The sequence below is a fragment of the Culex quinquefasciatus genome, chromosome 3, assembly GCF_015732765.1.
Source record: "Culex quinquefasciatus strain JHB chromosome 3, VPISU_Cqui_1.0_pri_paternal, whole genome shotgun sequence".
Lineage (NCBI taxonomy): Eukaryota > Metazoa > Arthropoda > Insecta > Diptera > Culicidae > Culex > Culex quinquefasciatus.
In genome coordinates this window covers 52,951,003-52,963,251 of record NC_051863.1, presented here as the reverse complement: position 1 = coordinate 52,963,251, position 12,249 = coordinate 52,951,003, and the positions used below count along the sequence as shown (strand labels likewise).

The window sequence follows — 12,249 nt, the reverse complement described above, 5'->3', positions numbered from 1 at the left end:
CAAAAATGTATGGAATTTCGTGATTTTTGTTCTCGTGGATCAAACTTACTTTTTGCCCAGGTATTTAAAAACGTAGGTTTTAAAGAAAACCTAGATGTTTGGGTATCAAAAGATCGGAAATTTTCTGCCCTTTCCGATTCCACATAGGTTGACTTGTGAATCGTGGACCGGTTCGATGCCGGCGGATTTTCCTACGACGTAATTCCGGGTTGGTACGAAATTCCAACGAAAAATCTATTCTATCGATACAAAGACCCCAAAACGGTGTTATACCCACTCCAAAATGTTTATTTAGCAATTCTATGGTAATATATTGACATTTAGTTGAATTAAAAGTTTGCAAAATTAAGTTTAGATAAGTTTTATATAGAATTTCCAGAGTTATATAAACTTTTATACTAAGTAGTTAGTAAACTTTATATTCAATCCAAATTCTTTTTAATCAGTCAAGGATGCCTATTTGGAGTTGGGAGACTGGATTTATGGTGATTTGTCAACAAATAACATTATTTATGTAAATTTTTCGAAAGGTGTACAAACTTTTTTGCACCTTTTTATTTTCGTAATAGTATTTGTTATATAACTTTTATAGAAATCATCTTTTCATGAGCTTTTTGTAGCAAAATGTTTGGCATGAGTTTTTGAACAAAACGTAGTACTAGGTTCCTGTCAAACTTTAAATTTTTTACATGTTTCATCACAAAATGTGCATAGTGCCCAAGGGGTGTAAATACTTTTTTTACATACTGTATGTTGTATCGACCTCCAATCACAATCTTTTTCCAAAAGGTCATTCTTATGCCAAATAGGCTGAACATTTCGAAAGAAATACTTTCAAAACCACACGATTGAGTTTTAAGGGTTAAAACTTCAAAAAACTGGTCAGAAATGGTCAACATAAAAAATAGAACTTTTTCGTAAAATTCTGATAACTCGTGAAGAATACATACAAACCCTTATGTTTATACATATTTTTTTTTGTTTTTGTCTGCTCTACCACTTTGTCCAGCATTAGTACATTATTAAAAAATAATTCTGCAAAGTTACAAAAACACGTAATTTTTAAATAGAAATTTTATTTAAAGTTCTTACATAGATGTAGAAAAATCACAAAATTTCATATTACAGAAAATTTATTAGTTCCTTAAAAAGATAATTTTCAGCCCTCTTCTTAAAGTTTCATGAAGATATTTCATGATTAAACTGAGTAAGGCTTCATGTATAAAGTACGTCACGCTAAAACAACCAAAATTTACCACAACAGATTTGAAAAAAGGTTTTATATGCTCATAACTGGGTGCTGAATAGTGGTTCGCAAAACGGCCTCAATTTTGAACTGTCAAAGTGGAACCAATTTACTGTTCGCCAAAAGTAGAGAGTATTGTTATCGATCATTAAAATTGTTTTTTTTGTTTTACAAGAATGGCAAATTTGTGGCTTTTAATGAACTTGAGTTGAAGTCAAGAAATTTTAAGAAAGTTGAAGGCGAGATCGTCACTTTTAATAATTATGAATGGAAGTTGTTTATGGAGTCGATGCGTTTGTATTCATCCAGAAGCCGTCTTAATTGTTTGATTCCGTTTGAAAACCTACTGGCTTAATGAAAATCTTTTCTGTTTGTTGGATTAGCTTCGCTAGAATTAGCGATGTTATTTCGCTGGACCAGGAAGTGCTGCACGATTCCAAAATCAGCCAGGGAATTTATCTGCGATAACGCAGAATGACACTCTCGCCGCAGTTCGTCGTCACCCGTAAAAAGAAAAACATCTTCTATCCGATCGAAACTTGAAAACACCACTGATTATTAACCAGCTCATTTACCAGTAATAAGTGAAGAATGACCTCTCTAGGTTAAAGTCACGTTAATAAAATAAACAACATTTACCAGTAAGAAAAAAGTCATGCTTGTGCTTGGACAGCGTCCTACTTTGTAGATGTAAACAAAGTGGGATCATTCGAAAATCACGTTACGCATTCTCTCTATTCATCACCCAGGCTCATACCAGCCTCTGAAATTTTTGCTGATTGACATGTTTGTAACCCCTTAAATGAAAAAAAAACCTCTCTGGCTTATTGTATGTCCCAAAAGCACATATAATTTGTCATCAAATGACAAGTTTCTCGATTTATTACAATAGGGTCCTAAAGCCCTACGTCATTTTTTATGTACAGCGGTAAAAAAACACGATTATAACCATTTCTGATCACTTTTTTCAAATTTTAGTGCAAAAAAATAAATTTTCAAGACAACATTTTTTCGATGGATCAACTATGGTTCCCTTGAGACGAGCTGTCAAGTAGGAACTTTTCTGTCAAGAATTAAGGGCCTTAAGGGCGGCGAAGTTATGTTTTTTGAAATTGATTGAAAAATCAATTTAAAATCCTTTGCGGTCGTACAAAGGGTCATTGTACTCAGAAAAATAAGCGTTATCGTTGTGAACAATAATATCTCAAATTCAAGCTTAATGTTTTGACTCAATTGAGTAACGGGAGATTGCAGCTAATTTAAAACTATTTTTTTACTTTTTTCTGACGAAAATCTGCAGGCTGGTTCACGATTAGGGTGATTTTCCTAATCTAACTTTTCAGGAACATTTTTGGGATTATTTTTGTTTTCTAAAAAGTTGTTGGACTCGCCAATCCAAGCAACTTTGTCCAAGACACCAAAATTTTATCTGGTAATCTACGCCTTCTCTGACCAAATTTAGAGAAAGTATCTGAACGAACCTTCAAAAATCAGTTTTTTAACGTAGTATTTCAGGGTAAAGTTTTAGAGAAAAGTGGTGTTCGGGCAGTTTTAAAGCTCTAAAAAGCAAACATTTTTATTTTACATGCCATTTTGAACTGTACAGTTTGACACCGCCATTTTAAGGTAAAAAATATGCAAATTTAAAACTTAAATATCTCAAAAACGCAGGTCCTAGCACTACAAACGCTCTCAAAAATTGTCCAACTATATGTTTTCCATGTAATTTTGCCCGCTGATTCCTAATATGCCCTCAGAGTTGACCCAAATTGCCAAAATATCGATTTTTGGTCATATTTTGGGTTTCTATGCAAAATTATCTTTTAAACCCAAAATATGACCAAAAATCGATTTTTCGACCTAAAAAGGTTAGTTTTTGAAAATCACCCTAATCGTGAACCACCCTAATTTTCAACCAAACTAAAAAATGCCCCTTTCCATTTGCAACAATTCTGCCGAAGACATCAAAGCTCCAAAACTTCACCATTTTTCGAAAAATCCAGTTTCCACTTTATTTTGCGATCTGGATTACTGTGCACAGTATTGATAGAATAGCATAGCATAACGGATCTGCACCACGCTGTAGGGGGTGCCACAATGGTCAATTCAATATTTTAGACAATTTGATTGCTGCCCGGTACAACCAAAAATATCTTAGAACGTAAATTTCCACACTGTGCTCCAAGGCTACGCCCATACAGTCCCGTGGGGATTTGAGAGGGGATGTTTTTGTTGTTCACTAGTGGCAAAAGTGCAGGGAACCCATGCGACTTTTTAAAGTGAACGGAATATTTTTGGGAGGTTTGGATTGGGGGTTAGAGGAATTTCATCGGGCCGATGAAAATGGTTGAATGCGTAATGTATTAAATGATTTGGAAGTTTGTATGTGTAAATGTGAGTCTGTAGTGTATTATGTAATAAGCATATAGTTTTGTAATAATAATAAATATAAATATAGTAAATGAAATGAATATAATAAATATAAGAAATATAATAAATATAATAAAAATAATCAAGATGATTCTAGGAAGCTGTAGAAAAATGCAGAAATTTAAAATATAAATGCTCCGGATGGTTCCCATGCTGTTTTAGAAAGTTTCGTTAATTTAAGCAATTTGATCATATATAGGATGAGGAGATGGTATGTTACAGGAAAGGAATAGGATGAGGATTAATATGAACATTCTGTGCACTGTATTGATAGAATAGTTCGCGAAAAAAGGGGTTTTAATTGCGGTTGACAGAAAAAATAAAAATATAACATAATTCAATTGAAAATTGGAATAAATCAAACAAAACAATTTCTAAAGTTTTCTCCATGTTCTTTTCTGATTACAGTACTTTTATTTTATTTGTGACGACACTTTATGAACTCGTTTATTTGATTTAATATTCTCTAATCATAAAACCTCACGAGCTCATAGTTCGTGTTCCAGATAATAACTTTGCCGAAGAGTGCGAAGAGAATGGCTCACTGACAGAATTTACAACACCGCCGCAGAAAACATCAACCTTTTCTTCTGGCAACACTTCCTGCTACTGCAGAAAAGATTGGGGTAGGCATCGCGACGTTTTAGCAACCAAGCAAGCTGATGGTTGCCAGAAGAGCTTGAAGGAAAAGTTGAAGTTTTCAGCGGCGGTATTATATATTCTGTAACATTCTCAATCTTTTCGCACTCTTCGGCAAAGTTGTTCCCGGAACACGATTTATAAGCCAGGTATTTGAAAAATGCAAAAATCTCAAAACTCTAAACTTTCAAAAACCAAAACGCACTGATTTTAACGGGATAATTGCCTGTTCTTCATAAATGTTTGAATTGCTAATCATGATCATTCCCATCCCTGCCCAATTGAACTTCGCACACTGCTGCTGCCATCTCGAGAGTGCTATCGGCGCGGATGAGGAAGATGACTTCAACCCAGCGCTGTATAAGTAATCGATAATTTACCGAAATGCCTCTTCCGTCTAAGCCGTCCAAGTATTCGAGACTTGAGTCTCATCATCCTCATTGCCGGCCAGCGCGTAGTCTTTGACCGGCGGGTTAGGATTACGGACTGAGTTGAGTTGTATTCTCGAATCCACCCCGAATCCGGCAGTTGACGGCGAACCGCACACCAGGGCGCATGTGTCTTCTTCATCCCGCGGGCTAGTGTTAGCACCTTAAGCTTCTAGACAACTTCTGGACACTCGTGCGTTGTTGCTATCAAAGTCGGTCGCGGCTCGGGTGAAAAAAAAAACGTGTGAAAATGCGCGACGACGCGAATTTGAACTTGACAAGCTTTGGCGGTGGTGGCGGCGGCGGCACGTGGCAAGATTATGGCAACCACTCGGTGGTCAGTGTGTGGTGGAACTCTCTGCTGGATGTCATCGGTAATTTTGGGCGCGAAGAAAAGGGACGGGAAATTGAAAGTGTGAAAATTCGTGATTCGAAGGTGGTGAAGAAAAAGGCCGTGGGGTGGGACACTAATTGATGTGATAAAGTGAAACCTTAGAGAAGACATTGGAAGACGCTGGACGCTGTGAAGAGATTTGTGTTAATTGGCCTTAAAATTTGGTCAAAGGTGCAAAAACCTGAAGAAGCAAATAAGTGATTCGTAACAAACAGTGAAGAACGCATCTTCGATAAACCCAAAATAAAAGTTGAACATTCAAACGCATCAACAATGAAGCACAAAAATAACTAACTGGCTAAAATTTTAAATTGATCACTGTTGAAAAAACATTAGCTAAAATAAGGCCAATTGAATATTACTGGTTTGAAAATCAAATGCCACGATATCTCATCTCTGCTTTGACCTTATCGGAATACATTTGAAATGAAGAAAAGTATTTAACAAATACATTTAAATTTAAATTTATGGTTTTTCATACTTAAAAATTATCTTGATGGAGCAATTCCAGCCCAAAACAGAAATTTTGTAGGTACTTTTTTCTCGACCCTCTCCCTTATGTTAGTCATTTTTGTTTCTATGGAGCCTGTTTCACTCGACATTTGAGAAGGGCCTTTTTTTCAATATATTTGTATTTCGTAATTTAAATATCGCTGTATCTTGAAGCCGTTGTATCGTGTCAAAATTGAAAATCAAACTTGTAGGAAATTTGATGGGCTTTCCGAAAAAAATACACTGAAAGAAAAACACATTCCACTTTTATGAGATATTTTGATTTTTAAGTTTAAAAGTCAAATTTGATTTTTTTTTTCGTTCAAAATTTTTGTGAAAATAGCCCAAAATGTTACAAAAAGACTCACGAAAAATGCAGGATGGAGCAACTCACCTAAAAAAATTCAAAAATCATTTACTGAAAATATTTTTTTGAAAAGTGCTCTAAAAGTCAAAATTTTCAAAAACCGAATACGGGAAAAAGTCTCAATATTGACCACTGTCCTAAGTCCAATCCTTGTGAAGTTACAGTGGTTTCAAAAATAAAAAATGTTGAAAAAATAGTTTTTTTTTATGACCTTAAATCATAAATATAAACCAGTTATTTTGAAAAGTGGTCAAAGACAAACTTATCGGAAATTGGACGAGCTATCCGGTAAGAATATTTTCGAGACTGAAAAATCAAGTCAAATTGCCAAAACCCATAAAAAAACTTTTTTTGCAAAAAAAATATTTTTTAAACCGCTGTAACTTTACCAAGATTGGATTTGACCACTTATTGATACGATGTTACGGCTTCGAGATACAGCAATATTTAAATTCCGAATAACACAAAAATTTAAAACACTTACGCACTTTTCAAATGTCATCATCGAGTGAAACTGGCTTCATAAACATAAAAATGGCCTACCTAAGCGTAGGATAATATGTCTGCAAAGTTTAATTGAAATCGGAGAGGGTCTGGTACAACGGATTTCCTATTTGAAATGGAATTGATCGAATGCATTTACATGTTTTTAAGGAGCACACTCAAAAGTTAAGCAAACAGTTCAAAGTTTTTCCTATTTAATTGTTTGTTCAATTTTGGCTAGCATTGCTGAACAAATAAATTAAAAGACAAAAATTTAACACAAGCACTTAAAACTATAGCAAACAAAAATAAAGCATAACATTTTTCAACAGTTTGATTGAGATTTATTTTGAAATATTTTTATAGAAAAAAATGCTTTACAGGAACAATATTTATTTTTTTAAATGTTCTTGAGCAAGGGATTAATTTTTTTGGTAAAAAGCAAATAATTTAGGCTGGCACAAATTTTATTTAAAGTGCTGCTTGGATTGGCGTGCCAAAAAACTCTCTAGAAAACGAATAACAGCTTTGCTACTATCAAAATTAGCAAAATATCAATGAATTTATGAAAAAAAAAACTATGTTTCTTAAACTTTTACGTTTTGTGCCAATCTATGGACCTTAAAATTTAAAATTTGTAAAAAGATAAACAAAAAGTCTTTATAAGATTGAAAATGCATTAATAAGTGTTGTACAATTCGATAATGTTTTTTGTACCTTTTTGAGAAAATTTGAAGAAGGGAGGGCAAAACCATGAAATGAAGTTTTCAATGGCCTAATCGTAACCTCCAAAAGCTTAAAACATCACTATTTTGCGGTTAATCCAATTTCCATCAAATATGGCGATAAGTGCTCTTTGGATTGGGATACAGCTCAGAATTTATTATCCGAAGTTTTGACTATCCAAAGTTCCAATATATGAAGGTTTCAAAGAGTTAAAAATAATCAAAACATGAAAATTCAGTATTTTTTATTATGTCCCAGATTTTGTTTGATACAATTTGTTGCGACTTAAAAGCTGACGGGTTAAAACCTTTAAAAAAACACTGCAAATTTCTGAAAAACAGCAAATAGGCTAAACATAATGACCAAAACTTGAAGAATAGCTTATTCTAAATAGGTCAAAACTGCAAATAAAAACAAAAAACTAAACAAGATGAATCCATGTTAAATCAAGCTAAGAAATGTTTTTCGTAAAACAAAAGTTGCTCAAAATAATTACATTGACCAAGAAAATTTCTGCGAAGGCTCAACTCAAGGGGAACCATTTTCAACAATATTTTTTGGGGTTTTGTACATTTTGCGTGCAATTTTTGGATTTGGATTGGATGCAACAGCGACGAACCACCCTAATTCTCCATACAAACTTTGGAGAAAAACCATTCGGCCATGTCTAAATATTTTTGAAAAAATCAAAGTGCACGTGTTTCTTGGGACCCCAAAGTTCATGCTTTTCTTCGAGTTGAGCCTGCGCCGTCATTTTTGTAAATTTTTGTAGGTCAGTGTTATTTAATTATTCTCCAAAACAAGAGAAAAATAAAAATTATCGAGTAAAAAATTGGGCGTTAAAAATTTAACATCAAATTCGAGTTTAGTGACCCTATGTCGGTCAAATATGAGTTGTTTATTACCTGTTACAACACCAAATGCATTTTTTTTTAAATATTACACCACCCCCATTTTGAATTACAAACTCCCAGACAAATTTATAGCTTTAGTGGTCATATTTGAACTCAACGACCAATAGTAAGACAAAACATGGTTGTTCGTGATTCAATTGGGTCCTAAAATGAAGCTTAGATTGCTGATATTATTGTTTACAGCGATAAAGCTTATTTTTCTGAGTACAATGACCCTTTGTACGACCACAAAGAGTTTAAAATGGATTTTTAAATCAATTTTGAAAAATTAACCTCACGGTCCTTCTTGACAGAAAAGCTCCTACTTGACAGCTTGTTCCAAGGGTCCATCGAAAAATGTTGTCTTGTCAAAAAAAATTGCATTAAAATGAAAAAAAAAGTGATCAGAAATGGTATTTAATCGTGTTTTTTACCGTTGTACATACAAATTTACATAGGGCTTTAGAACCCAATTATCAAAAAAAATGATAAACAGAAGTGAAACTATTTCGGGGACTTAAGATAATCGTATGAGGTCACGTTGAAATGAATGAAAAATCTTAAAGAAAATGTTTTTGGGTGGCAAAACTCCCATACAATTCAGTCCTGTAATGGACAGCAAAAAGTAAAATTTGAGCAACACTATTAATAAAGTAAAAAAAAAATATCAGGTGAAAAAAGTGTTTAAAATGTTGCAAGCGTTTCAACAGGACAGACGATTCATTCAACAACAAAAAATAAGCGTGTTTCAGATCTGCCTTCGCGCCAGTCGATAATTAGAGCTTTTACCAGCGATGATGGGCGATACAGAAGTGCTTCTGTTCAGAAAACACCCCCCGGCGGCCTGAGGTAGCCGAAAAGTCGAAAAGCTGCGCGTTTACTGCGCATGTTTTGCGCAATGACTGGCCGGAAAAAAGGAGAGAATCTTCCAGAATTCAAAATATCTTTACCTATCAGAACAATAACGAGCATTGAAATTTCCAAAGCAAAACGACAAGATAATTGCGAGCATTTGTTCAGCTGCTACCAGCTTTGGGTTGAGCCGGGTTAAGGAAATCACTTTCCTTTGACCTTCTGGGTAATGTTTTTTTTCTTCTATTTTTAGAATCTCTAGCCTGCAATTATGTATGAACAGGTGGCAAAAACGCAAATAAACTGATTGGAGCTATGCCCATTACGAATTGATCAATTTGTGAAGCGCGCAAATTGCTGATGATGGTTTTACCAAAAAGCATGTCCAGATATTCATAAAGAGAAGCTTCTTTGTTTGTCAGTTTACGTTTTTCTTCCATCCAATTTGCTGATTATCATAATCTTTGAAAAATATATCTCCGAAATGTTTTACTATCAGGATGCAGTTTCAAAGGCTATTTAGAAGCAGTAAATCCAATGTGCCGAACAATAATACCTAGATGCCATTTTGCAAAAACGTTTTCCCTCTTTGTGAAACCTACCCCAAGCAACACCATTGAAAACGAAATAACCTTTTTGTCAAAAAATGACAATTATCACTTTTGACGACAAAAAGTAAACTGCATCGTTATACCTATTATTAGGTTCTTTGTTAGTTTCATTGCATTTTTTGTCTGCTGTAGCTAATTTTTTTATTACGTGAATCAGGCAAAAAACACTGCACAAATTTAACGGTCGTTATTGCACATCACCCATGAAGAGGGAAAAAGCTGTTGATATAATTGAGTAATTTAAAAATTTAATGGATATTTCGCGTTTTTTTATAAAACGGTGTGCTTTCATCAATATGACTCTTGAAAATAGATGAAATCACTTTCGCTTTTATTGAGATTGAAACACACTGTTCTTTTTACGATAAATTCAACAGGGTTGTTTGATACAATAGTGCTTCTCTTTGCTAAAACTTCAAAAATCTGTCACTTTTGGTACGGAAGCAAACAGAAACAGTTCTCAAAATAAATATTGAACATTCAAAATGTATTAGTTTATTTTAGTTTATGTCAACAATAATACTGCAGGTTTTGGGATCCAACCACGGAGCGTTTGGCAGGCAATCACGCACATTAATTTAAATGGGTCAAAGACAAAGTGTGAACAAACTCAACATACTGCTCACGACAGACCGGGTAATGTTTGCATTACACCTACAATTCGTCGCCGTCGTGCTAGTTTGTCGTACGGTCATTCTGGGCCAACTTGAGTTAATAACGCCATTTTGTGCAGCTCACAATGCCTCACCTTTTGACCTTCACAGATCCCCAAAATTCGATTCCAATCCTGAGATATTCAATAAAAACCGAAAGAACTCCGTGCATTTTTGTCACTTTTCATATGAAAGAAGTTTCAATCTTGTCATGCTATCTTGACATAGCCTGAAAATTGATGTAGTGCGTGCGACAATTGGCCAAAGGGATTTCAGGTCAGAACGCGTTTGACGCACGTACAAGTTAGACTACCGTAAACATTTGTAATTATAACTCGGGACTCCAGCAACCAAATTCAACCAAACTTCAGGACAATGCACAGAATGGCCATCCACACAAAACGTGTTTGTTATTGTTTACATTGCGTTCTCTCGGTTTTGTTTATTCAAGGTCAAACATTGAAACGCGTTTTTCTCGAAACGTCAAAAAAACGACGTACGACAAGTTAGCACAACGGTTTCGAATTGAAGTCCGAGAGGATAACTCTACCAGGTTGAGATGATAGAATAGAGCGCATTGGCTTGGAAAAAACTTTATCCTCCTCAAAAAGGTTTCTATTAAAGCTTGTAATATATTTCGATTACAAATAATGTCCCAAATAAAATACACAAATTAGCCAAAGTTATTTCTAGTTTGTTTAGAGTTCTAATGCCAATTACGTCTTCTATTCCAGGTGACGATAACAGCTTCCTGTACGTCTGGGGACTGTACATTTGGACACATGCCGTTTTCTGGATCGTGGGGGGACTGTTTGTGCTAATGGACTACACCAACAAGCCCGGCTTTATGCGCAAATACAAAAACCAACCGGGCAAGAATGAACCCCTCGAGTGGTCCAAGCTGAAGCACGTAGTCAAGACCGTCGTGTACAACCAGCTGGTGTACGGGCTACCGACGGCGTACTTTTCCTACAACGGCTGGAAGTGGCTTTTCGGCGAATTTCCGAACCCCCGGGACCTTCCCTCGGTCGACGTCGTCCTGCGGGACATGGTAATCTGTATCTTTGCGTGGGAATTTGCGTTCTACTACAGCCATCGGACGCTGCACGCGGGCTTCCTGTACAAACACATCCACAAGAAGCACCATGAGTGGACGGCCCCGATCGCCGTTGCGGCCATGTACGCCCATCCGGTTGAGTTCGTGATCAGCGATCTGTGGCCGGTTTATCTGGGACCAGCGATGCTCAAGTGTCACGTGTTCACCACCGCACTCTGGTTTGCCTTCGTCATGATGGACACCCTGGTGGACCACTCCGGGTATCATCTTCCGGTTTTGGGAAGCTCCGAGATGCACGACTATCACCATCAAATGTAAGAACTTCGATTTGGGATTGGCATAGCAATGAGTTTATCATAAACTTCCTCGTCTCTTTCAGGTTCAACCAGTGTTTTGGACTATTTGGATGGCTCGATAATTTGCACGGCACGAACAGCGAGTTCCGCAAGAAGAAGAACTTCCTTCGACATAAACGGATATTCTCACTGCAATCGGCCCGGGAGCTTGTTCCAGACAAATGAGAAATAAAAGCATTGTCACTTTAAAAACTTCACACTCATTCTGCTTGTTTATATCATCTTCAATTATACAAACGTAGCAACTGTTCAACTCAAGGTGGATCCACTGAAGATGACTTCCATAAAAAAAGGTTCTTTGTCTTCGTGGTTCGTTGTCATGGTTTGAAACATTCAATTACTGCACGTGATATACAGAGCTTCAGCATTGATCGAAATAAACAAATAAAAAAAACATGTATGCATGCAGCTCTGCGATAGACTGATGACCATCTTTAGCATTGAATGCATTGATACTAAGGAATTTACTGTTCCTACTCATAACAGCTTTGTGCAAGAGTAATTTGTTTTCTTTCTTATTTTAGAAAAATCTGAATTGAATTCAGGGATAACGATAATTGTCAGTATATCGTTGCTGTCGTGCTATCTTGTCACACGTGAGTTTTGGGGCCAAATTGATTTA

General features: G+C 35.7%; 1 protein-coding gene across 1 annotated transcript in view; it reads left to right on the top strand.

Moving 5' to 3' along the window:
- The window catches only part of LOC6051612, a 64,539-nt gene extending 52,709 nt beyond the window's left edge, over positions 1-11,830 (top strand). Inside the window, exons 4-6 of the mRNA XM_001867988.2 lie at positions 4,987-5,117; positions 10,949-11,585; positions 11,651-11,830. Coding sequence (XP_001868023.2) covers positions 4,987-5,117; positions 10,949-11,585; positions 11,651-11,792 — 910 coding nt within the window. The 3' untranslated portion in view covers positions 11,793-11,830. The remainder of the gene's footprint in view (positions 1-4,986; positions 5,118-10,948; positions 11,586-11,650) is intronic.
- Positions 11,831-12,249: the final 419 nt, after the last annotated feature.